The 26866-nt window shown below is 43.3% G+C and overlaps 2 protein-coding genes across 4 annotated transcripts; both read right to left on the bottom strand.

Moving 5' to 3' along the window:
- Window positions 1-3312: 3312 nt before the first annotated feature.
- On the bottom strand, window positions 3313-16279 carry MRPS21 (mitochondrial ribosomal protein S21). 3 transcript variants are annotated; one of them, XM_052637417.1, is made up of 3 exons: window positions 16222-16240; window positions 15675-15789; window positions 3313-4974 (listed from the first exon to the last, which is right to left on the bottom strand). In XM_052637417.1, exons 2-3 carry the CDS (start codon window positions 15755-15757, stop codon window positions 4794-4796), a joined length of 264 nt encoding a protein of 87 aa, XP_052493377.1. In that variant the 5' UTR covers window positions 15758-15789; window positions 16222-16240; the 3' UTR covers window positions 3313-4793. The 3 variants fall into 3 exon arrangements, with proteins under 3 accessions (XP_052493377.1, XP_052493378.1, XP_052493376.1); XM_052637418.1 differs by having other exon boundaries at window positions 16108-16227; XM_052637416.1 differs by lacking the exon at window positions 16222-16240 and adding an exon at window positions 16243-16279 and having other exon boundaries at window positions 3314-4974.
- Window positions 16280-23121: 6842 nt separating this feature from the next.
- CIART (circadian associated repressor of transcription) lies at window positions 23122-26655 on the bottom strand. The gene is made up of 6 exons (XM_052637472.1): window positions 26571-26655; window positions 25573-25992; window positions 25327-25402; window positions 25018-25096; window positions 24793-24904; window positions 23122-23787 (listed from the first exon to the last, which is right to left on the bottom strand). Exons 2-6 carry the CDS (start codon window positions 25936-25938, stop codon window positions 23263-23265), a joined length of 1158 nt encoding a protein of 385 aa, XP_052493432.1. The 5' UTR covers window positions 25939-25992; window positions 26571-26655; the 3' UTR covers window positions 23122-23262.
- Between the last annotated feature and the right edge of the window lie 211 nt (window positions 26656-26866).

Raw genomic sequence — 26866 nt, forward strand, 5'->3', positions numbered from 1 at the left:
GTTTTGGAGCCCAAGAAAATAAAGTCTCTCACTGTTTCCATTGTTTCCCCATCTATTTGACATCTATTTGACTGGATGCTATGATCTTAGTTTTTTGAGTTTTAAGCCAACTTTTTCACTCTCCTCTTTCACTTTCATCAAGAGGCTCTTTATTCTTCTTCACTTTCTGCCATAAGGGTGGTGTCATCTGCATATCTGAGGTTATTGATATTTCTCCCTGCAGTCTTGATTCCAGCTTGTGCTTCTTCCAGCCCAGTGTTTCTCATGATGTACTCTGCATATACATTAAATACACAGGGTGACAGTTTGACATACAGCCCTGACATACTGCTTTCCCAATTTGGAACCATTCCATTGTTCCATGTCCAGTTCTAATTGTTGCTTCTTGACCTGCATACAGATTTCTCAGGAGGCAGGTAAGGTGGTCTGCTATTCCCATCTCTTTTAAGAATTTTCCAGTTTGTTGTGATCCAAACAAAGGCTTTGGGGTAATCAATAAAGATGTTTTTCTGGAACTCTCTTGCTTTTTCTATGATCCAGCGGATGTTGGCAATTTGATCTCTGGTTCCTTTGCCTTTCCTAAATCCAGTTTGAACATCTGGAAGTTCTTGGTTCATGTACTATTGAAGCCTGGCTTGGAGAATTTTTTGAGCATTAGTTTGCTAGCGTGTGAGGTGAGTGCAATTGTGCGATAGTTTGAACATTCTTTGCCATTGCCTTTCTTTGGAATTGGAAGGAGAAGTTTCCTTCCCAGTCCTGTGGCCACTGCTGAGTTTTCCAAATTTGCTGGCATATTGAGTGCAGCACTTCCACAGTATCATCTTTTAGGATTTGAAATAGCTCAACTGGAATTCCATCAGCTCCACTAGCTTTGTTTGTAGTGATGATTCCTAAGGCCCGCTTGACTTCACATTCCAGGAAGTCTGGCTTTAGGTGCATGATCACACCATTATGGTTATCTGAGTCATTAAGATCTTTTTTATATAGTTCTTATATGTGTATTCTTGCCACTTCTTAAAATCTTCTGTTTCTGTTAGGTCCATACCATTTATTTTATTGTGCCCATCTTTGCATGAAGTGTTACCTTGGTATCTCTTAATTTTCTTGAAGAGATCTCTAGTCTTTCCTATTCTGTTGTTTGCCTGTATTTCTTTGCATTGATTTCTGAGGAAAGCTTTATCTTTCCTTGCTGTTCTTTGGAACTCTGCATTCAGATGGGTATATCTTTCCTTTTCTCAGCTATTTGTAAGGCCTCCTCAGACAACCATTTTGCCTTTTTGCATTTTTTTCTTGGGGATGGTCTTGATCACTGCCTCCAGTACAATGTCATGAACCTTCATCCATAGTTCTTCAGGCACTCTATCAGATCTAATCCCTTGACTCTATTTGTCACTTCCACTGTACAATCGTAAGGGATTTGATTTAGGTCATACCTGAATGGTCTAGTAGTTTTCCCTACTTTCTTCAATTTTAGTCTGAATTTTGCAATAAGGAGTTCATGATCTGAGCTGCAGTCAGCTCCCGGTCTTGTTTTTGCTGACTGTATAGAGCTTCTCCATCTTTTAAAAAATTGTTATTTTCAGATTACAAACTACAAAAACCAAAACTACAAAATGTTTAAGAAATTCCAAGATTTTAAGATAATAGGTTCACTGGAAAATTGCAGTTATTCTTTAAGGAGATTATTAAAATTTCCCAGGGAACACAAGATTTTTGTATTTAAAGTCTGGCTTTTAATAAATTTGAGAAAAATGTACTAAAATCAACCTTCTCTGATGGTGCAGCATGAAACAATGAGTAAATTTTGGCTTTGAGTAACAAACTGAAGGTGCTTCTTGCTCAACTTACTCATGCCTATTTGCTCATTTTATCTACAATATTTAAAACTATGTCTCACATAAATGGTGGTGGTAGTTCAGTCGCTAGGTCTTGTCTGACTCTTGGGGCTCCAAATAGTCACTCCAAAAAGTCTGTTAAATGGGTTAATGAGTTCCAACTCTGTAGTTGTAAATTTAGGTTCAACTTTCAGTCACCTGGATTCAACTCCCCGTAGGGAAATGGGTTTTTAGGAACTAATTTTATTTCCATTATTTGGAATCAGATAGATTTAAATTCTTAGAATTTATGTAAATAATTTGCCAAGGTCATGACTGAATCTAGATCTTTTTGACTATGTAAAAAACTATGTATATTAGGTAGCTGGCACATACTAGAAGTTCCAATCTTTTCCTTTTCCTTCAACTACCTAATTTTAATACAGTAATCCATTATTACTTTACTTGTTTAGTAAGTTTTTATTCCTTAGTATTTTCAGTTAACCCATAGGCATACTTATTTTGTACTTAGAGCACTTCTGAAAACTTTAAAGTGCAATGTCAGTGTTACTCAACAGAGTCCGATTTTAAAGAGGTAGCTGTTTCTGGAGCACTAAAGATAAGATCCTTAAATTATGATCAGAACAGGCCTGCCAGAGGCTATCAGGTGGACATTTAAGAGAGGGCAAAGATGCCTAAGATCAAGGTAGGAATTATTGAATCTATTATCCTGTAACTGTGTAAATACTAAGCCATGCTGCATGTATGCTCAGGCACATCCGACTCTTTTCGACCCCATGGACTGTGGCCCACCAGGCTCCTCTGTCCTTAGGAGTATCCAGGCAAGAATACTGGAGTGGGTTGCTATGCCCTCCTCCAGGGGATCTTCCCAACCCAGGGATCAAACCTGCATCTCTTACAAGTCTCCTGCATTGGTAGGCAGGTTCTTTACCACTAACGCTACCTGGAAATGCAACAGGTACTAAACCACCCCTCTTCTAAAGCTAATGCAGAAATAAAAAGATTAGGACAATCCCTATTCATTAAGTGACCATGAGGTATCTTCTAGCTTCCAGAGCAGGGAGTGGAAGGTCTTTCTTCCTTCCACGACGCACAAGCTGATTAGGACTTCAGCCAGCCAGCTACTCCCTTTTCACATACGAGGCCTTTTCAGTTGGCTACCTGCTACAACCCATCATTGTTCACTGCTCCAGGGAACATGGAAGATGGTCAGGACTGGAGATGAGGACAAGCAGGGGATAATTTCAGAGATGAATTCCAGACCTTAGCCACCCATTAGTATTTTGCAGGGAAGAGAGAAACAACTTTAGCCTCAGGGAAATGCTGACAAGTGACAGACCCAGTTCTCCTATCTATCATTTTGGCAGAAGCCAGGTCTTTATTCTTTAGCAACAGCAATTGGCAGATGATACCATGCCATGGCTCAAAATCATTCAAAAGTGATGTACTGAAGACAAAATTCAGAGATTGAAAGGTTCAATCAGATTCAGAAGTATAAATATTTCTTATGAAAATGAGATTGTATAAAACTGTTTCATCACATATTTAATCAATAAATATGGTTATCGTGAAAACGAGAAAAAACAGACAGAATTAAAATCAGAAGAAATCTGAAGTCATGCTGCTGTACCACAAGGGGGCAATGTTTGAGCACTAGTGATGTGGAGAGGTCGGAGGTGAGGCAGTTTGCTCTTAACTTTTCAATGCTGAGAGGGCTCCAGTCAGGGTCAGGAGAGGTGACTACCCTTTGCTTTCTACGGGGTTTGGCACTAACTGTCTTTGCACTAGCAGGCATGACTGTCAGGGGACCAAGGTCAGAAAAAACACAACAGGAGAGGAAGCAGAGCAGCTGGTCTTCCGATAGTGGTCAGCTGCCCCAGCTCTCACCTGGAAGTGCCTGCTGAGGAGAGGGAGGGGTGGCAGTCAGAACCTCCACCTGGAATCTCTTTTGAGTACTATAGGGCAATGATTCTCAAATGTTATCAGGCATCAGAATCACCTGCAGGGCTTGTTAAAATAGACTGCTGGGCTCCAACCTCAATTTCCAATTCAGAAGGTCTAAAGTAGGTCTAAAACTTACATTTCAAGCTGTTTTTCAGGTGATGCTGCTGATTTGAAGATCGCATTTTGAGAACCACCACTGTAGGTTTTTCTGGCTTTCTCTTAACACTCCCCCATTCCTTCTTTCCTACCATCCATCTACTGCTTTCATTTCGACCAACCCTCCATTAGCTTCCTTTAGGAAAACTAAAGAAACGACAAAACAGGGGTAAATGTTAAGACTGTCTTAAAGATTCTTCTGGGGAAGGGTTTCAGCTCTCTACTCCTCTGGTTGATGGGTGTTTCAGAAGTAGAACTTCCTCTAAATACATTCATGCCTCCTCTCCCTCTACTGAACTGCCTGCCAACAGTTGGAAGGCAGTTCAGTAAAGAGGACTAGATCCTTTTCCAGTCATGAGATCTTGCTTTGAGTTTCATAAAAATGAGTTAGAACATGGGAGATATACTCTACTACATTTGAGAAAAATTTCCCACCTCAAGACTGCTTTTTAAAAAACTACAGTAAAATATACAAAACATAAAATTTACCATAATTGGTCATTTAAGCGTACAATTCCATGGGATTAAATACATTCACATTGTTGTGCAAGTTCCACCATCATCCATCTCCAGACCTTTTCATCTTCCCAAACTGAAACTCACACTCATTAAACAATAATTTCCCATCCCCCTCCTGTCAAACCAGCCCTTGGCAACCAAGATTCTATCCCTAGACTACTTTTTGACTCAGTTTGTCTTTTGACTTAATGAAAGAGAGTATCCACAGCTGACTAGTGGAATTGCTTCTTGTATATATGTGATTGAGTTTATTTTAAGAAAGGTAAATGGGATTGGAGGAAGAAAAGAGGTGCAGACAACTGGTAAGGGTTTTCATAGTGGGCCTCCTAACCACAGGCCTCAGCAGCCCTGCCATGGATCCGCCCGATTCTTTCGCATCAAGAAGTTGATCTTGCGAGCCATTTCCATGTTGTAGATCCGCCGGCAGGTTTCATAGCTTTCCCTCTGTCGCCGACGGCAAGGCTTCTCATAATACCGCCGTCGCTTTATGTCCTCAATGAGCCCATCCATGGTAAGGATTCTGTATAAGGACACGCAATGAAGTTAGGGGCTTGGGCTCATTGTTATTCTTTTCCAGTTTCACAATGATCAGAAGTCAACTGACCAAACAATTGGTATCTCTAAAAATGAGTGCAATGGTGACAATACAGCCTTCACTGCCTACATATACAGGCCAGGCCCCAGATAGTAATATGTGGGAAAACAAAAAGGCAATTAATTATACAGTCCTTGTTCTTGGGGAGTTTATCATCATTATCATGTTCTCAACCATTTTTGTTTCCTACCACAACACACCTGAGAGAGATGGCAGTGGCAAGGGGGGTCTCAACCAATGGTCCCAACCATTTCAGAATCTTCAAATGGGACAAGTCATTTGCAGTAGGAAAAAAAGTAATTAGAGGTGATTCCTACCTGGTCCTTAAGAGGAGAATGTAGTTCCACCCCTACTGTGTTTAAGAGCTGATGCAGCTCAATTGTGAACATTTGAGAAATCTCTGGGCCTACTTCATACAGGGAAAGAAGAGGCCCTTATCACACCAGTGATACAGATAGAAGCATCAAAATAAGAGCCTCAACCATGTTTTTCCCATGTACCACATGCTCCAACCACACATCTGACTACTCCCTGAACACATGAATACTGAGTCTTTTTTTTTTAAGTGTTCATAGGAGCTATTTTTTTTTAATGCCAGGTCTTTAACTCAAGGCTGCTTCTTCAGCCTAGAATGCCATCCGCAACTCCAAACTGCCAGCCTTCGAGGTTTTCCACATTTTTTTTCCCCTTGGGAGATTTTCCACATCTTTCTGATGCCAAATCCAGATACCATCTCTCCACAAACCTTTCTCATCTTAGAGAGAAGATAATTTGCTTTGCTGAACACCTATTTAGAGATTATTTCATTTTGCCATTCTGTTAGTTGTCTAACAGATGTTTCCCCCCTTAGACTGAAAATCCTTGAAGGCAGAAAGTGTATTTTATTCATCTTAATTTAGCTCAGTTTGGTTTTTTTCCTGCCCACCTAACTACTTCAACAGTTCCTCTTGCTGGATTCATGACATGCATACCTCAAAATCACCTCTTTGTTCTCGCACTGAGCCAAGAAGACACAGGGGCTTATTCTATTACTTACCTTATCCTGAGGCTCCTGAGAGCTCTGGCTCCAATCTGCAATTTGTCTCTCCCTCTCAACCCATCATCAGCTGGTCCTGAGAAGTCTGGAGGCACCTGCTGCTGCTGCCCTCCAATCTTGCATTGTTTACATGACCCCATTCCTGGCTACTCTTTCCTTTCATTACATGTAAAAAGTCAGTCAGAAACACAATTGGAGATGGCTAAGTCGGTAAAGAATCCGCCTGCAATGCAGGAGACCTTGGTTCGATCCCTGGGTTGGGAATATCCCCTGGAGGAGGGCATGGCAACCCACTCCAGTATTCTTGCCTGGAGAATTCCCATGGACAGAGGAGCCTGCGGGCTGTAGTCCATGGGGTCACACAGAGTCAGACACGACTGAACAACTAAGCACATAATTAGAGGGGAGACAGAAGAAGCAGGAAATAAAAATAAGAGAAACTACCTACTCCTTCTACTCAGTGGGAAACCCTATGTATTGCTGCTGTGTTATACCAGAAGCCCAAGGGAACAATAATAGATTGAACATGAGCTTGAAAAGATTTGAGCTTTGGGTACATTACAAATGTGAATAGACATGGGCACCACTGTCCTTCGGGATCTTTTAGACTCCTGCTGATTTCTAAGATCAGTTTGTCTAGGTTTTAATGGGAGGGAGATGGGATGCAAGGGAACTGCCTCAAACTCCCAGAGGTGGAAGGAGCATATAATTTGGGTTCTATTGAAAACATAGTCATGCCCAGAAGTGGATCCAACACTAGAGTTGTACAATAGAAAAGGAGGGCACCAAAGACTCAATACCTTTGCCTACAGAGGGTCTCCAATGCTGGCTTTCTTCCTCAACTTACCCTTAAATGTTGATATCGCTCCAGATTCTGACTGTAAATTTCCTCCTTTTTGGTTCTACATGATTCCCTTAAACTATAACATGGGCCTCAACCCTGCTGCACAACAGAAGCATCTCCTTAAGAGCCTTTAAAAAGTATTCACACCTCGGTCCCATTCCTCAGAGATTCTGATTTAATTGATCTATAGTGGGGTTATATACTGGGTATATTTTAAAAGACCCCACAGGTAATTCTAATGTAAAGACACACTTGAGAACTGACCCAGACACTGCTGACTCTTAAATCGTTATCTCTAGTTCCAGTCTTAAGAGCTAGGCCGATGCTTCCAATTGCCTTAAACCTCACAAAAAACAAACTTATTATCTCCAACTAAAATTCATTCTTCCTCCTCTATACTTTCTCTGTTAATGGCATCATCAGTTACTCAAGCTAAAATCTCATGTTCCTGGACTAGGACTTCTTTTCTTGCTACACCCACATTTACAGTATCTTATAAATTCTATAACCTGAAATAGTTCTTAGACCTCTTCCTTCTCTCTTTTCCTATGGCTACAGCTCTAATTATGATCCTTATCTTATACCTGTACTGAAATAATCACCTAACTGGTGATTTAATCAACAAGTATTTATGAAATATCAACTCTATACCAGACACTGCATTAAATGCTGAGGATAGAAAACAAACTTCGATATGGTTTCCTACCCTTGTGGTCTCGTAAAGACAAAAGAATTACAATACAGTGTGACAGATGCAAAGATAAGGGAAATATTGTTATAGAAGCTTGAGAGGACTTGAGGATAAGGTGGTTATGAAAGCTTCCTAAAGGATACTTTATTTGAATTGTGAAGGATAAACAGGTTGCCCTATTTCCATTCTCTTTCCCTACACCAATTACTGTCCTAAAACAAATCAGAGCATGTCACTCTGATGTTAAAAAAAGAAAAATTGTTCCCAATAAACAAAATAGTCTAACCCAGTGGTTCCCACTTGTTTGCACATTAGTATCACCTGGGGATCTTTTAAAAATTCCAAACCCTAGGCCACACTCCAGGCCAATTAAATTACAAGTAGGGAGGGACATGAGCAGGGTTTGTTAAGTTCCCCTAGTAACTGCAAAGTGCACATTTGGGAACCACTAATCTAAGCTCTGGAGAAGCCAATGGCACCCCACTCCAATACTCTTGCCTGGAAAATCCCATGGACAGAGGAGCTTGGTAGGCTACAGTCCATGGGGTCGCTGAGTCAGACATGACAGCGACTTCACTTTCACTCTTCACTTCCACGCATTGGAGAAGGAAATGGCAACCCCCTGTTCTTGCCTGGTGAATCCCAGGGATGGCGGAGCCTTGTAGGCTGCCATCTATGGGGTCGCAGAGAGTCAGACATGACTGACGTGACTTAGCAGCAGCAGCAGTCTAAGCTCAAAGCCCTAAACAACTGAGCTTCATCCTCCCTTTCTGTCTAGCTTTATCTTTAATATAAACTTGCCCTAAAAAGCCTGTCTAGTCACACTGAACTATGTGTTTACATATCTATTTTTTACATTTGTTCACAATTCTCTTTAGAAAGATTCCTTTTTTAAAAAACTTTAAAATTTTTGTTTATTTATTTATTTATGGCTGTGCTGGGTCTTCGTTGCTGTGCTCAGGCTTTCTCTGGTTGTGGAAAGCAGGGGCCACTCTCTAGCCTTAGCGTGTGGGTTTCTCATTGCAGTGGCTTCTCTTGTCGTGAAGTACAGGCTCTAGGGCTCGCAGGCTTCAGTAGTTGCGGCATGTGGGCTCGACAGTTGTGACGCATGGGCTCTGTTGCCCCGAGGCATGTGGGATCCTCCCAGACCAGGGATCAAATCCGTGTCCCCTGCATTGCAAGGCAGACACCTAACCACTGGACCACCAGGGAAACCCGATTCCTTTGTTTTTCTGTTGTATAAGATGCTATTTATTCTTCAAAGGCCCAAACCAATGGGTAATAACATTTGTAAATTGATACAGGAGAAATTAATCATGCCTTCCCTCTGTTCCCAAAGCACAGTGGTTCTCAAACTAAAGTCTGAGACTCATGCAATAGCCACCTAGAAAACTTGTTAAAACACAGATTGCTGGGACTTTCCTGATGGTCCAGTGGTTAAGAATCTGCCTGCCAATGCAGGGTATATGGGGTTCGATCCCTGATCTGGGAAGCGGGGAAACTAAGCCTGTGAGCCACAACTACTGAAGCCTGCAAGTCCTAGACCCCACACTCTACAACAAGGTAAGTCACAACAATGAGAAGCTGTGCACCGCACCTAGGGAGTGGCCCCCACATGCAGCCACTAGAGAAAGCCCACATGCAGCAACAAACACCCAGTGCAGCCCCAAATAAATAATTTTTAAAAATTAAAAAACCTGCAGATCGCTGTGTCACCTCCAGTTTTTGACTTCATACAGGTCTAAGGTGGAGCCTAAGAATTTGCATTTCTAACAAGCTCCCAGGTGATGTTGTAGCTGATGGTCCAGGGAGAACCAATGCCACAGCACACTGTTAACACACTGATCAGACAGTGTATTTGGACATGTTTGGTTTAATTTTTAAAATCTCCCTTACTGGGCTGTGTACTTTCTAAGGTTACAGATTAAGTCTTTCATTTTTGCATTTAATACAACACCGGCAAAGAGCAAATATCAGTAAATGTATGACAAAAATGAATCCTCTAGGTCAGGGGTCCTCAACCCCTGGTCTAGTCCAAAGCCTGTTAGGAAACCGGGCCGCAAAGCAGATGAGCCGTGAATGAGCAGGCAAAGCTTCATCTGCTACTCCTCATTGCTTGAATTACCGCCTGACCCATCCCCCCATCCCAGTCCCCGGTGAAACTGGCCCCTGGGGCCAAACAGGTTGGGGAGTGCTGCTCTAGGTGACTGACAAATGTCCACAGCTCAAGAGATTAAGTTACTTTGTAACAGACACAGTTCTTGGGAGTATTAGCTCAGAAGGCCACAACACTACCTTTACTAAAATGGCACGTTAGAGTTTAGATAGCATTTTCACATCCATGATCCTAATCATAATTCTATGAAAGTGATTAAGCAGGTAACATCATCTTTTTTTTCTTGGCTGCACTGTGCTGCGTTCGAGATCTTACCACTGGATCACCAGGGAAGTCCCCAGCATCTCTTTACAGTTTAGAAAACTGAAGTTCGGTGAGGCTGACCCGCCCAAGATCACGAAATGGAACTAGAAGTAGAATTCAGGTCTTTAGTGCAGTGATTTATAACAGCACTCTGCTTCTCCAATAAAAACCACAGAGGTTCAAAAGACAAATTACTGCAGTGCCTACAGGCAAGGAGAAAATAAGAGGAAAAAAGCTGAGCCAGACTCCTTAATTAGAGTAAAAAGATGCAAGCGAAGAAGACATGGCACACTAAGGGAGAGGCGTTGATCCAAACAACTATTTACTTCTGTCTAAGCTTTGTTTGGGCTTCCCTGGTGGCTCAGTGGTAAAGAATCCACTATCAATGCAGGAGATGCGGGTTCAATCCCTGGTGTGGGAAGATACTCTGGAGAAGAAAATAGCAACCCACTATATTCTTGCCTGGGAAATCTCATGGACAGAGGAGCCTGGCAGGCTGCAGTCCATGGGGTCACAAAGAGTTGGTCACAACTAAGTGAGTAACACTACACTTTCAGGTGAAAAGAACAGAGACCCTAGATATGACTTCACCTAGGAAGAGGAGCCTACTGGAATGACAAGGACAGTTTAAAAGTACTATGAAAGAGAACTACAAAAGGAAGAGTTGAGAAACAGACTCAGGTATCCTACTGAAGTTTCGAAAGGGTTCTGAAACAGACAAAAGTGATCATCTTATCAAGTAAATGCCTGTGTGGTCAGGCAAAAAAGAAAAACAAGACAAAAGTATCAAAGGAATATAAGAATAGAGGAAGGGGCAAAAAAATGAAAAGATCAGTGCCCCCTAACATAATGATGAGGTGGCTAAATAGTATTCCTCGGATGGTTCTATTTCCAAAACACATGTCAAATAAATTCCAAGGTGCCAGGTGAGGATTTCCTTCCTCACCCTGCACTTTCTAGTTATCCTGAAAATAGCACATATTATCCTCAAATGTTCCAGAATCCCTACAGTAGAGGCATCTACTTATTTCTAATAAACAAGGATGTAGGAAGAGCTTTGTAGAACTCATGAAGTAAATAGAAGTAATGATGCTTCTGCTTCCACAGGTAGTTCAAGGACTAGCAGACCAAGAGGCTCACAGTAAACAGATCAGCCTGGAGTTTGGGTGCCTGGCAACGTCACACTGCAGGACAGGCAGCTGCCAGTTTCAGTGAAATTCAACAGATTATGTAAAGGGAGCTAAGCTGCCCCAGCTGGGGGAATTTGAGGGTGGCAGACACACGTCACTGTAGCCAGCCTGTCAGGACCAGTGTGTACACAGGACGACTCAATGGGCCCAGAAGCTCTCCTACCAGGAATAAAAGGGGTCAACTGGGCACACTTCCAGAGTACTTGACTTTCCTTACTTGGCGGCCAGCCAATCATGCAGGGCTTCCTAGCAACCCTCATTCTCCATCTCTTCATCTCAGGGCACCAATGAGGGCCCTTGGTTATATAACAAGCGTTCTGTGGCGATCTCACTGGGCAGACACATAGGCTATTTCCTTTGTAAGACTATATTTGTGCTCTAAACATGCTAAAGCTTTAACCACCTTCCTTTCTTCTCATTTGCTGTCATACCTACTGCTGTAATTAAACTGCAGAACATGCAACTTATTATCAAAAATATGAGAAAAATAAAGAGAAGCTGGAATTTAAGAGAGACATACAGAAAAGGCAGCTAAAGGAGTAAAATACTGGAGAGGGTTGCCATTTCCTCCTTCAGGAGGGCGTTAGAAAGCATTACTACATACAAAGCTAGTGGAGGTGATGGGATTCCAGCTGAGCTATTTAAAATCCTAAAAGGTGATGCTGTTAAAGTGCTGTACTCAATGTCAGAAAATTTGGAAAAGGCAGCAGTGGTCACAGGACTGGAAAGGGTCAGTTTTCATTCCAATCCCAAAGAAGGGCAATGCCAAAGAATGTTCAAACTACTGTACAATTTAACATGCTAGCAAGGTAATGCTCAAAATCCTTCAAGCTAGGCTCCAGCAGTAAATGAACCAAGAACTTCCAGATATACAAGCTGGGTTTTAAAGAGGCAAAGGAACCAGAGATCAAATTGCCAACATTTGCTGAATCAGAGAGAAACCAAAGGAATTCCAGAAAAGCATCTACTTCTGCTTCATTGACTATGTATGCTAAAGCCTTTGTCTGTGTGGATCATAATGAACTGTGGAAAATTCTTAAAGAGATGGGAATACCAGACCACCTTAACTGTCTTGTGAGAAACCTGTATTCGGGGTCAAGAGGCAACAATTAGAGCCTTAACAACTGGCTGGTTCAAAATTGGGAAAGGAGTACAACAAGCCTGTATACTTTATTTAACTTATAAGCAGAGTACATCACACAAAATGCCAGGCTAGATGAAACACTAGCTGGAATCAAGATTGCCAGGAGAAATATCAACAACCTCAGATATGCAGATAATACCACTCTAATGGGAGAAAGTGAAGAAGAACTAAAGAGCCTTTTGATGAAGGTGAAAGAGGGGACTGAAAAAGTTGGCTTAAAACGCAACATTCAAAAATCTAAGATCATGGCATCTGGTCCCATCACTTCATGGTAAACAGAAGAGGAAAAATACGGAAGCAGTGACAGATTTTATTTTCTTAGGCTCCAAAATCACTGTGGATGGTGACTGCAGCCATGAAATTAAGATGCCTGCCCCTTGGAAGGAAAGCTATGACAAACTTGCTGCTGCTGCTGCTGCTGCTGCTAACTTGCTTCAGTTGTGTCCGACTCTGTGCGACCCCACAGATGGCAGCCCGCCAGGCTCCCCCGTCCCTGGGATTCTCCAGGCAAGAACACTGGAGTGGGTTGCCATTTCCTCCTCCAATGCATGAAAGTAAAAAGTGAAAGTGAAGTCACTCAGTCGTGTCCGATTCTTAGCAACCCCATGGACTGCAGCCCACCAGGCTCCTCCATCCATGGGATTTTCCAGGCAAGAGTACTGGAGTGGGGTGCCATTGCCTTCTCCGATGACAAACCTAGACAGGTATTAAAAAGCAAAGACATCACTTTGCCAACAAAAGTCTGACTAGTCAAAGCCATGGTTTTTCCAGTGGTCATGTACAAATGTGAGAATTGGATAAGGAAGACAGAGTGCTTAAGAATTGATGTTTTTGAACTGTGGTGCTGGAGAAGACTCTTGAGAGTCCTTTGGAAAACAAGCAGATTAAACCAGTCAATCCTAAAGGAGATCAACCCTAACTATTCATTGGAAGTACTGATGCTAAAGCTCCAATACTTTGGTTACCTGATGTGAAGAACTGACCCACTGGAAAAGACCCTGATACTAGGAAAGACTTGAAGGCAAAAGAAGAGGGCAGCAGAGGATAAGATGGTTAGATAGCATCATTGACTCAATGGTTAAGAATTTGAGCAAACTCCAGGATATAGTGAAGGACAGGGAAGCCTGGTGTGTTAACAGTCCATGGAGTTGCAAAGAGAGAGACACGGTTTACTGACTGAACAACAACAATAAAACCTATCTAAATTCACCAAAATAAACCATACAGAGAAAAACTTGTAGGAAGAAGTCAGAAAAAGGGTGAGGTAATCTGGAAGACTTTCCTTCCCCAAATTCATCATTTCATCTCACTAGCTAATTAGCTACAGAATCTGTAAAGATATTCACTTAGTGCTTCCAGTGTAAGAGCAGAGATCATTAGACATCTCAACCCTCCTACAGACATGCCACTTAAACGTCTGAAATAGAAGAGTCTAGAATGAGCAGTTATAGAGAAACATGAAATAGGATTATCTTACTTGCCCTGTTATCCTTTCAACTTAAGTGAAAGTATAGCAGGAATACCTTCTATGCAAGGATATGACTGGCATGCTCAGACACCATAAGAGGTAAAGATGCTGACTCTTTTGAAAGACATACAAATCATCTTGAGCCTGCAACTGCTTCTCAGTCACACAGCTTCTGACAGCATCTTTGTCCTCACCTACTATGGTCTTCCGCCCTCCACACTGAAAACTCTCTGCTTCACTAAGAAGTAGGTTCTCTTTCATGTATCTTCTCAGTCCCCAAGAACCCCATCTACATTTAAACCTAATCATATAAGAATTCTTAACTGGAGAATGACTGCCATAGGTCTCCCCATTTCCACAGAAGTTAGTAAGTAATCTATAACATGGAGCAAAGAACACTGTACTGGAAAAATGTGTGTGTTTTATACTCCTTTCAACCATTCAATAATTGTAACCCAAGGAATATAACTTAATCTTCCCAGGCTTCTCTTACTTCTTTAATAAAGCAACCACGTTAGTGGCCTTAAGGCAGAAGATCAGCTCATGTATTATCTCTTTCATATAATTCAATTCAATAAGCATTTGTTTCTCTAAACTCTGCTTCACTGGGGAGAGAAAATGATAAATGAAAGTCAAAATCCTTAAAACTAGTGTTAAGAGATTAGTGAACTATTTTCTTTAGAAAACATAACTTTATTAGGGATCAACCTAGGTCGGGAAGATCCCCTGGAGAAGGAAATGGCAATCCACTCCAGCACTCTTGCCTGGAAAATCCCATGGACGGAGAAGCCTGATAGGCTACAGTCCATGGGGTCACAAAGAGTCGGACACGACTGAGCAACTTCACTTAGCATTCAAAACCTTTCAATACAGCTCCTCCACTTCAGCCAGTTTATTTCCATGTTTTTGCTTATGTTGTAACCTATTTTCTGAACCTGTTTCAGTTTTCCATCACTTGCTTGCTCCTTTATGATCCCAAACCTGAGTTCACCTTTTCCATTAGCCTTGGCCCACACCAATCTCTCGCTCAGCTTTCCATGTATCATGTACTATATTCCTGCTCACTAGCAATTTTATAACTTGGTTTTCCCTTTGGGCTCTTTCCTAAAGTCTTGGAGAATTCAGGTTCATCATCAAAGGAATGATTGTGGATGAATATGCCTCACACTATTAGGATTGGGAAAGAACTTTATTTTTAAGACAGTAAACTAAGGGACTGAGAAGTTCCAAGACTGTGAACATCTGGGCTGGCACTGGTTAGAAACAACCTCACTTTGCCATCAAAGGTCCAAATAGTCAAAGCTATGGTATTTCCAGTAGTCATGTAAGGATGTGAGAGTTGGGCCATAAAGAAGGTTGAGCATTGAAGAACTGATGCTTTTGAATTCTACTGGAGAAGACTCTTGAGTGTCCCTTGGACAGCAAGGAGATCGAACCAGTCAATCCTAAAGGAAATCAACCCTGAATATTCATTGGAAGGACTGATGCTGAAGCTGAAGCTCCAATACTTTGGCCACCTGAGGCAAAGAGCCGATTCACTCATCAGTCTTCCCACTGATGTCGGGAAGACTGAGAGTAGGAGGAGAAAGGGGTGACAGAGAATGAAATGATTGGATGGCATCACCGAATCAATGGACATGAGTTTGAGTTTGAGCAAACTCCAGGAGACAGTGAAAGACAGGGAAGCCTAGCATGCTGCAGTCCATGGGGTGGCAAAGAGTCAGGTACGACCGAGCGACTGATCAACAGCAAATGACAGAGGGAGGGACAGAATAACCACCCCACTTCTCAAGAGAGTTGGCCTAGTCGTGATTCTGGTCCCCAACCAGTTACCTGTTTAGAGTCCTGTATGCACCTTCCACGTTCCCTTCTTGTACCATCACAGTCCTGGCAATGAACTTCAGATGTTTTGCCATGACCTTGGATTTAAGTCTTCAATCTGCAGGACCTAAAGTACGATGGAGAAAGGGGGAGTTAAGTATAGAGACCAGCTAAGAAAGAAACACAGTAGAATACAGAACCGCGTGGCTTATTTAGGGTCTGGAAATGCAACGGGCTCAGAACAGGAGACTGGGACACGTGCAAGACCTCATATCCTGGAAGGTATACGTGACTCGTTATCAAGATTCTCCCGCTCTCTTTGCCAATACAAACCCTGCCACAGGGAAGAAACGAGACAGTAGCAGGGTGTACCGATGGAGATTTATTTGGCCGGGCACGGAAGAACCAGGACGCGCCGCGGGCGCCCCCTCCCCCTCCTAATTACCGCAAAAGTTCCCAGGATGGTTTGGGACGGGAATTGGGCACAGTCTCTCTGTGCTTAGGAAAGGGGGCAACCGCGCTAAATCTCTCCCTCCCGCCACAACCGCCTTATTTTCACCTCCCAGTAGGAGCCCCTCACCCCTTAGCACCCAGCCAACTGGAAGCCCGCCCCAACAGGAAGCGGAAGTTGCGTCATCGCACGGGGACAACGAAGCCGAAAAGGAAGAGACGCTACGTAGAAACCATGGCAACCTTCTGGCTGGAGTAGGGGGATTTTCGGTTCCCTCAGCCACTGCCAACCCCCGGGCCTGCACTCTACAGCTGGCAAAGCAAAGTACTTGTTGCCTTCAGTCAGTTCAGTTCAGTTGCTCAGTCGTCTCCGACTCTTTGCGACCCCATGAATCGCAGCACACCAGGCCTCCCTGCTGCTGCTACTGCTGCTGCTAAGTCGCTTAAGTCGTGTCCGACTCTGTGCGACCCCATAGATGGCAGCCCACCAGGCTCCCCCGTCCCTGGGATTTTCCAGGCAAGACCACTGGAGTGGGTTGCCATTTCCTTCTCCAGTGCATGAAAGGGAAAAGTGAAAGTGAAGTCGCTCAGTCGTGTCTGACTCAGCGACCCCATGGACTGCAGCCTACCAGGCTCCTCAGTCCATGGGATTTTCCAGGCAAGAGTACTGGAGTGGGGTGCCATTCCCTGTCCATCACCATCTCCCGGAGTTCACTCAGACTCACGTCCATCGAGTCAGTGATGCCATCCAGCCATCTCATCCTCTGTCGTCCCCTTCTCCTCCCGCCCCCAATCCCTCCCAGCATCAAATTCTTCGCTTTCTCTCAGAGTCACGGTCCTTTGGCCTCTGAGGTCAGCCCGATTCTGTACCCTTTAATCCTATTAAATCTTTTTTCCCCCTTCCAGTTGAAGTAGAGTTGATTTGAAATGTTGTGCCAATCTCTGCTGTAATCCTATTAAACCTTAAATAGATATTTAATCTATTTCTTTTTCCGGACGGAAAATGAGAGAAATAGGCGAAGCTTCCTGAGCATGGTTCCCGTTTTCACAAAGGGCACAGATTCTTTGAGAGCTGCTCTCAGGGTGGAAGGGGCTTCCATGGTTTCTCAGTGGTAAAGAATCCACCTGCCAATGCAGGAGACCCGAATTCGATCCCTAGGTGGGGAAGATCCTCTGGAGAAGGAAATGGCAACCCACTGCAGTATGTATCCTTTACTGGGAAATTCCATGGACAGAGGAGCCTGGCACATTACTACCTACAGTCCATGGGGGCAGGGGTTGGGGGTGGTCACAAAAGAATAGGACACAACATAGCGAACTGCAGATGGAAAACAGTTTTACACCCAAAAAACTAAGGGCAAGAAATTAAATAACATACTATCAGTTTCCTATATCACTATCTCCCTAGACATTTCACTATATAAAATAGAATCACTAAAGAATCGGAAAACTCATCTAAAGGATTTAGAATCAAAGACTCTTTTATGCCAGCTTCTATCCCATTTGTCTCCTAGTGAGACTTAGTCGAAAAATTTTTTTTAACTTTTTCCTCATTGTGGAATCAGCTTTCCTTTTATTCATGTTAGGTCTACATATATCTTATTTTATGGGTATTCATATAAGTTCAGATTTACTGGACATGGCTACCGGAAAACAGTTGAGAAAGGCTCAGAAGAAGAAAGCATATCAACCAGGTACTTGTGCAATACCATTCTTTGGGTTACTCCCCTGAAACACGCAGGAACATACACAGAGACAGATGCATCCATGTCAGTTATCCTAATAGGACTCACACAAAAACTGAAGCCTGCCTTAGAATAAGCCAGGTTCAAAGTAACCAAAATAGAGTTAGTCTTGGATATGATTATGCTTATCAACAAACTTTTATGGAGTACCTACTTTGTGTCATTCCACTACCTCATTTATTTACTTATTTTTGGTTGGCTTCCCTGATAGCTCAGTTGGTAAAGAATCCACCTGCAATCCAGACCTCAGTTCCATTTCTGGGTTGGGAAGATCCTCTGTAGAAGGGAAAGGCTACCCACTCCAGTATTCTGGCCTAGAGAATTCCCTGAGTTGGACACGACTGAGCGACTATAAGCTCAACATTCAAAAAACTAAGATCTTGGCATCTGGCCCCATCACTTCATGGGAAATAGATGGGGAAATAGTGTCAGACTTTATTTTGGGGGGCTCCAAAATCACTGCAGATGGTGATTGCAGCCATGAAATTAAAAGACGCTTACTCCTTGGAAGGAAAGTTATTAAATAGGAGAGATATTACTTTGCCAACAAAGGTCTGTCTAGTCAAGGCTATGGTTTTCCCAGTGGTCATGTATGGATGTGAGAGTTGGACTGTGAAGAGAGCTGAGTGTGGAAGAATTGATGCTTTTGAACTGTGGTGTTGGAGAAGACTCTTGAGAGTCCCTTGGACTGCAAGGAGATCCAACCAGTCCATCCTAAAAGAGAGCAGTCCTGGGTGTTCTTTGGAAGGACTGATGCTAAAGCTGAAACTCCAATACTTTGGCCACCTCATGCGAAGAGTTGACTCACTGGAAAAGACCCTGATGCTGGGAGGGATTGGGGGCAGGAGGAGAAGGGGACGACTCGATGGACATGCGTTTGAATGAACTCCGGGAGTTGGTGATGGACAGGGAGGCCTGGCATGCTGTGATTCATGGGGTCGCAAAGAGTCAGATACAACTGAGCGACTGAACTGAACTGAACTGAACTGAGCGACTTTCACATCACGTTCACGATTGCGCTATGTCTTTGTTCCTGCATGTAGGTTTTCTCTAGTTGCAGTGAGCAGGGGTTACTCTTCATTGTGGTGCTTGGGCTTCTCATTGCAGTGGCCTCCCCTGATGCAGAGCACAGGCTCTAGGAGCATGAGCTTCAGTAGTTGCGGCACAAGGGCTCATTAGTTGTAGCTTTCCGGCCCTAGAGTGTTCAGGCTTCAGTATTTGTGGCAGGCAGGCATAGCTGCTCTGCAGCATATGGCAACTTCCCTGACCAGGGATCAAACCCTTGTTCCTTGCATTGGCAGGCATATTCTTATCCACTATACCACCTGGGAAGCTCCTCCACTGCCTCTTGAACTACCAAACCATAGTAAGTGTCCAGAAAGATAAATAGTACAACAAGGTAGCGTACGATGAATGCAAAATAAATTATATAGCCAGAGTGAATGTAAGCCAGAAAAAAACCACCAATACAGTATACGAACACATATATATGGAATTTAGAAAGATGTTAAGGATAACCCTGTATGTGAGGCAGCAAAAGAGACACAGATGTATAGAACGGACTTTTGGACTCTGAGGGAGAGGGAAAGGGTGGGATGATTTGGGAGAATGGCATTGAAACATGTATACTATCATGTAAGAAATGAATCACCAGTCTATGTTCGATACAGGATACAGGATGCTTGGGGCTGGAGCACAGGGATGATCCAAAGAGATGATATGGGGTGGGAGGTGGTAAAAAAAAAACCTCAAAAAAAAAAAAGGAAAAAAAATTATATAGCCAGCAAGATACTGTAGTAGAAAAACACTGGATTGGAAGTCAGGTGATCTGGATTCTATCAAAATTCTGATACTCATCAGGCATATGACCTTGAACAAGTCACTTAAATTAGTAGTCTCCAAAGTACTGCCTACAGGTCAAATCCAGCCCAATTCTTGTTTTTGTAAGTAAACTTTATTGGGACTTCCCTGGTGGTCAACTGGTTAAGAATCCACCTGCCAATGTAAGGAACATGGGTTCGATCCCTGGTCTGGGAAGATTCCACATGCCTTGGAGGAACTAAGGCCATGTGCCACAACTACTGAGCCTGAGCACTTAGAGCCTGTGTTCCCCAACAAGAGAAGCCACCACAGCGAGAAGGCTGTGTACTGCAATGAAGAGCAACCCCCACTTGCTGCAACTAGAGAAAGCCTGCTCACATCAACGAAGACCCAGACAGCCAAAAGTAAATAAATTAAAAATTAAAAAAAAAGCTTATTGGAAAACAGTTCTGCTGTTTGTTTATATATTAGGTATGACTGTTTGGGCTACAATGACAGAGCTGGGTCGTTGCAGCAAGATGTATGGCCCACAAAGTGTATATCTTGCTTTGCTGACCGCTTATTTAAACTCAGTCTGTTTCCCCATCTGTAAAATTGAACTAATATGTGCCTTCAGTCACACATAATTTGTCATGGGAATCAAAAGGGATAACATGGAAAAATATTTTGAAAGAAAGGCAGAGGAAAAGTAGTATTTTTGAGAATCTTATACCAGGGTATTAGATACCAAACCATGTACTAGGCAGTTTATATACCTCCTTTCATTTGATGGAGTAAAGGGCCAAAGCCTAAGCATATAGATCGTGTTTAATGGGGCAAACAATTGAGAGGACTTGAGTTAGTCACTGAAAGAAGCGGAGGACTTAGTTAACAGAGGGTGGAAAGGCTGGGCAAGGTGAGTGGCATGAATTAGAGTTTAGAGGCAAAAAGGCTTACAGTTTCTGGGAGCAAGCAACAACAAAACAGCGTGGAACAGAGGGATCATGCATGGGAGCAGAGAGAGAAACAGAGAGCTTGACTAAATGTTTTGGACTTTCTTCTCAAAATATCAGAGAGCCATTGAATAGGAAATGACATGCAAAGCATTGTTTCAGGAAAATTAATCTGTTTATAAGTGAGACGGGATTAGAGGTAAGAGAAGCTATTGCTATAGTCAAGGTTTAGACCAAAGAAGTGGTGATGGAATGTAAAGGAAGAAACAGATTTTAAGAGCCATTCCAAATATAGAATAAAAAGGATTTGGTGACTAAATAGCCCCAAATTTTAAACTTAGTTATCTAGAAAAATAATGGTACTATAGGCAGCATTAACAGAAGAAAAAGAGGCTGTAAAAAGGCAGAACAGGAAGAATACTAATTTGACTGGTCAACACTAGAAAAGGCATCAGACTGGAAAACAAGAGTCCTGTATGACACATTATGTTGTCTCACACAAGCTACCTAAGTGTCCTCATCTATAAAATTACAAATGGTACCCTCTTGGGGCTTCTCTGATGGTTCAGAGGTAAAGAATCTGCCTGCCAATGCAGCAGACATGGGTTGGTCCCTGGGTTGGGAAGATCCTCTGGAGGAAGAAATGGGAACTCACTCCAGTATTCTTGCCTGGAGAATCCCATGGGCAGAGGAGCCTGGCAGGCTACAGTCCATAGGGTTGCAAAGGTTAGGACACAACTGAATAATCACGCTCTCATGTCACCCTCTTGGCTCTAAAATGCTGAAACGTTTAATAAGTTTTAAGTATTAGTAATGAGTAAATGAAACTGTCCAGCAGAAATGTATACATTCAGTATGTCATCTCATGGGAAATACTGAGACTGGAGAGGAAACCAGAAGTCTTCTAAGTTGAGGTAATAATTAGAGCCATGAAGATGAAAGCTTGAAGTGAAAGAATATAGTTAAAGAGCCAAGGATTGAGCCTAAGGGAATACCCATACTCTGGAGTGGGCAGAAGTGAGGCTATTACGATATATAGAAGTTGTTGCCAGATAGGTAAGAGGAGAATTAGGAGGCATTACCAAGAGTGTCAAATGATACTGAGAGCACTGAGTACCTAGCCTTTGTAAAGCCCCTGGATCTAGCTATTGATTGGGTGGAAGCTACTTTATGATACTCGAATTCTATAAGATCATTAGTGACTAAGAAGGTGCAGTGGATGCTAGGCTTTAAGATTTAAGGATTATGTGATAGGAAGGAGTCAGAAAGAGTATGATTAGACTACTCTGTCAAGAATTAAAGAAAAGGGACTTCCCCTTAGCCACTGGTGGTCCAGTGGCTAAGAACCCACCTTTCAATGTGGGGGCCACAGTTTCGATCCCTGGTTGGGGAAGAAAGATCCCACAGGCTGTGGGGCAACTAAGCCTGCACAGTGAAGATCCCAGGTGCCACAAATAAAGCCTGGTGTAGCTAAATAAATACATACATAAATAAAAAGAATTATAGAAAAATGATGAGAAAGAGGGCAGTTAGAGTCAAAAGATATTATCAAAAAGAAGGTATCTGATCATACTTGCAGGAAGAAGAAAGAATAAATAAATCAATAACAATCGGAAGCTACAAAGTAAAGAAGGGACAAGTAACTCAGCAGAAATTCCAGAGGTGAAACGTAATCAAAAGCACAACTGGAACAGTTTGCCTTAGAAGAGAGAGCATGTTGTCTGAAATAAAAGGAGACAATAATCTACTGAGAACAGAGGAGTTGAGAAACAGGTGAAAGATGCATAATTAGCTATGAGAAATATGCTACGCAGCCAATATGCAATATAAGTAAAATGACAAGGTAGCCTGATACATCACCAAGGCTGGGAGAGGACATGGTTGTGATGGAAACTGGGATAGATCAGAAAGAACAATACATGGAGAGAGCAGAGGTAAGTAAATTCACAGACTTCACTTTTGTGGTGTGATGACATTGGCTAACATACGTTTAGCAGCTGAAGCTTTTTGAATAATGATAAGGCCCAGCATCTGAGAGGACTTACCATTCTGACAGTTCTAAGGCATCCCTTCCTCTTCAAAACTAGCAACCATGGTGGCTGTTCTGGCTTTGGTGTCCCTTCCCCGGCAGCAGTAGATTACATTATGCATTTATCCACAAGAATCAACAGCTCCCAGTGAAGCAAAGAGCTACCCCTGAGTGGTAGAACCTGCTAGTCTGGACCAGCTGGAAGGTTACAAGCATGAGAGACACAAAGGGAAAGGTACTAGTTTCTGAGCCTGAATGAAAAAACAGACCCAGCTTTGAACCCCTAACTGTCCCAAAGGTGTTTCCTAGGAATTTAGCAGCAGAGAGTCCCTTTTCCTCTCCCGCAGCACGTATATTGTCCCATCCAGACTTCTAATTTGGTGGAGCTTGGGTTCACACACATTTCCCTCCCCTTTCTTTTCTGCAGGTCAGAGGAGAAACATTGGTATTTGAGGCAAAAGGTTTCAATTTCCCCCAGTGAATAAACTCTTTAGATATAAAATTTATTTAATCATAAAGGATTTATCTTTCTTCAACACAAATGCACACATTAAAAGTAAAAAAAAAAAAAAGAGAGAGACATATATTTACACAAATTAGAAACTACAGTCTTAGGTCCTGGATTAGGGGTCTAGAGGATGGACAGCAGGAGCAACTGGAGGATGGCTTCTCATCTGTTCCAGGTGTCCTGTGGTCATCTCTCTGGTCAAGGTGGGTAGACCAGGAGGGGAAGGGGCACAGCTACAGTTTGATGGCAGAGTTACTAGCAAATTGTGATAATGAGACCCCTCTACAGATAGTTTCTGATGATTACCAGGGATGACAGGAGATGCTGCTGTAGATGGAACTGGAGTGACTGGGGCTGAGTAAGTCAAGGGCTGTACTCCATGCTGGAGGAAAAGAATGACACCAATGCTGGTTCCAGTGCCTAAAGGACCATGGCTAAAGGAGATGGTACCTGGGGAACTGAGAGGGGGATTGCAAATTGGAGTAGTGTGGATCCAAGTGAGGTTCATAGCTGGCCATTTGGTGAGGTGCCAAGGCTGCTTTGGTTTTAATACTAGCTGTCCTAGCTGTGACTGGTCCATCTTTTCCATGGAAGGTGCAGGAGAGGAAGCAGCTGGATAACTGTGGTGGCTTGGAAAATACTAGGGAGGGGGAAGAAAAGAGAAAAAATTTATGTGAGAAAGCTTTCAAATTAATTCCACCTGGCTGCTTAAATCTTGGTTTTCCTTGGGAACTCTGTAATGCTAACATACCTTGCTTTATGCAATAGATAATTTCCTGCCAGGCCATGAATAAGTGAAAGTTTTAGTAACCAAATTCTTGAAGGCTTACTATATATTCCACACCCTATATAGCACTGGCTATTCAGACATATAAGGGCTTCCCTGGTGGCTCAGTGGTAGAGAATCTGCCTGCCAATGCAGGAGATGCAGGTTTGATCCCTGGGTTGGGAAGATGCCCTGGAAAAGGAAATGGCAACCAACTCTAGTATTCTTGCCTGGCAAACCCATGGACAGAGGAGCTTGTCCAGCCACAGTCCAGACATGACTTAGCAACTAAACAACAATTCAGACATATACAAAATAAAACAGTCTCACAAATTTTCACTCTTTATAAACAAATTCATTTTAGAACGTCTTTCTGAAGTTTTTAATTGGAATCATCATTTTCCAATTTCTTTAAGTTCTAATTTTCTATGTTGAGTTCCTTAAGAACTGCGACCATTCCTCAAAACCCATGCTTCCAGAGGGATACAAGGATCCTTGGGTAGGAATTAAAAAGAGAGGAAAAGCGGTTTAGGGGCAGCAGAGGAGAAAAGATTTTCATAGACAAGCTGTGGAATCTCCCTGCATGATTCATTTGGCCAGGTAAACAGTCTTCTGTATCTATACAGAAAGCAGATAAGCTGCAAGATGCGGTATGGGGTTAAACTCCATAGAGTTCTTAGAAATGACCCGAACAAAATGGAACCAAAAAACATCTAGAAATCAGACTATGAAGGAATCTAGGCACTCCCTTCCTTGAAAAGAAACTTACCAAAAAGATGAAAAGACCCAGACGAAAATGGGAGAGGGAGCCCCTTTCTGTATGTACACTTCATTTCTTTGGTTATTTCCCCACCTTTTCCTCAGATAATAACTTCTCACCTTGGTCAGCTGGTGTCTGCTACTACCCAATGATGACTTCTGGGCAGCTATATGAGGAAACCAAGTCTTTAACATTCCTTCCACCTGTAACAGAGTTCCTAGATAACGCTCTCTGTGAGGGAAAGTAAAAAAAAAAAAAAAAAGGCCATTAGGTGTGAAAAAAGCCACAGAACAGGATTGGAAATACCACTTTATGAGAAGAGAAAAGAAGCAAAGGGGACTTACCCCATCTGTGGCTTCTTCAAAACTCCTAAGATACGCTGGATCCTGTCCATTGCCACGCTCTGCTGGAAAGTGCTCAATCCTGGGGTTAGGAGAGAGAAGATGAGATCAAGGATTGAGATTCAAGAATTTAGTGAGCGAAAGAAAAGACAGAAGGGAGTTAAAATCGATTCACCTAAGGAAATTGTCACAGGAGAAAACAGGAATCATCTAGGCCCCAAAGACTTAAGAGAAATACACATTTAAAACGCATGTGGAGACAGAGACAGATCTGAACCTAGCTCAAATGAATGCAACTAATCAGATAATTACCTCTCTCAAATCGACCCATCTTCAGCCCCTTCAGTAGGTCTGTGAGAGGGGGTATGAATCCTTGGAGCTCTTTACACTGTAGGGAAACAGGACAAATGGTATGAGAAGACCAAGAATTGCCCACACCAGTACTTATTTTTCCATCCGACCTGGGGGGTCCTTATCCATTCTCCTTGTGGGGTCCTTATCAACCAAACGAATACTAAGCCACTCTGGTCCCGTCTCCTTTTCCCAGCTTTCTCTTACCTTCTGAGCAAAGAGCAGGTCTCCTTCTGTGGTACAACCCTGGATGTTTATACAGGTCTCCAATTCACCATCTCTTGATCTTTTGACCCCAGATCCTGACATAGAAGAAGCCAAGCCCCGCTGTTCCGAGTGAGATGCTATATGTTGGTTACTGGAAACCTTGGGTCGTTGCCTGCAGCGGATAGGACCAGGGCTGGGCCGAGAACCTTCCTTCTGCCCAACAGTGTCTGGCTTGGAGCCATGAGCCCACTTGTCCTCCCCCTCACTATCGGAGGGGGAGCCAAAGTCACTGTTCACTGGGGAGGTGGAAAAAGAGGACGAAAGAGAGTAGGAAGAATAGGAAGAAACGCTAGATGGAGAATCCATAGGTTCAGAAGCAGGGTCTGGAGAGCAGCTCCCGGAGTACCCAAAGATCGGGACCTGCAACCGAAGAGCAAAGCGAGGGAGTCTGAAACCAGAATCTGAGGACTGGGAAACGGACTGAGAGACCAGGGTGTACTGTATACGGTAATAACATCTCTTCTCTCCCTTCCCAATATTAATCTTGTCTCGGGCACAGCAGAAAAAGTCATCTTCCCCACCTTCCCCCCCCTCCACTAAGAACCTGGATTGCCTTTGTGCCCTCTGCGGAGCAGCACTTAGCCTGACACAGACTGTTCTTTCTTCCCTCAGTTCAGAGTAAATGACATGATATGACCCCTTTCTCCGGTTCGCCTTTCTGGTCTCATCCTGACCCCGTAGCGAGCCTCTCTACCTGAGCTCACTCCACCAGCAAGCCAGAAATCTGCTGCACTTGAACCCACCTAGGGACCCTGTAGGAAACTCCCGCCTCTTCCCAACCTTTCTGATCACCATCCCTGCGCCGGACCACGTCCAGTCGCACCTGCCACGTGATGCGAATCCTTGCTATACCAATATCTGCAACGAGTCCCTAGGCCCACTCCCACCGGGTCTGATCCTCCCGCGCGGATCGCTCCCCGGCGTCAGAGTCTCCTCACCTGTGTCAGTCGGTTCAGTTCAGGCTGTCTGCAGCTCCTACTCAGACTCTCGAGTCTCGGCTACCCACCTCCGGCTCCCTCCCACTGGGTCCCGCCCCTTCCCCCTCCGGGACACGTGCAGCTCCGCACGTGCCTTCCCCCTGCTTACACAGACCTCGCACCCTCATTGGTTGTGTACCCGGTGACACGTGACTCTCGTTATTGAAGTTCACATCCCATTTGCTACAGCATATAGGGGTTCGGCCAATAAAGCGGCTGTCGGGGGACGATTGGTTGGATGGTAAGTATTCTGTGCT

The sequence above is a fragment of the Budorcas taxicolor genome, chromosome 3, assembly GCF_023091745.1.
Source record: "Budorcas taxicolor isolate Tak-1 chromosome 3, Takin1.1, whole genome shotgun sequence".
Classification (NCBI taxonomy): domain Eukaryota; kingdom Metazoa; phylum Chordata; class Mammalia; order Artiodactyla; family Bovidae; genus Budorcas; species Budorcas taxicolor.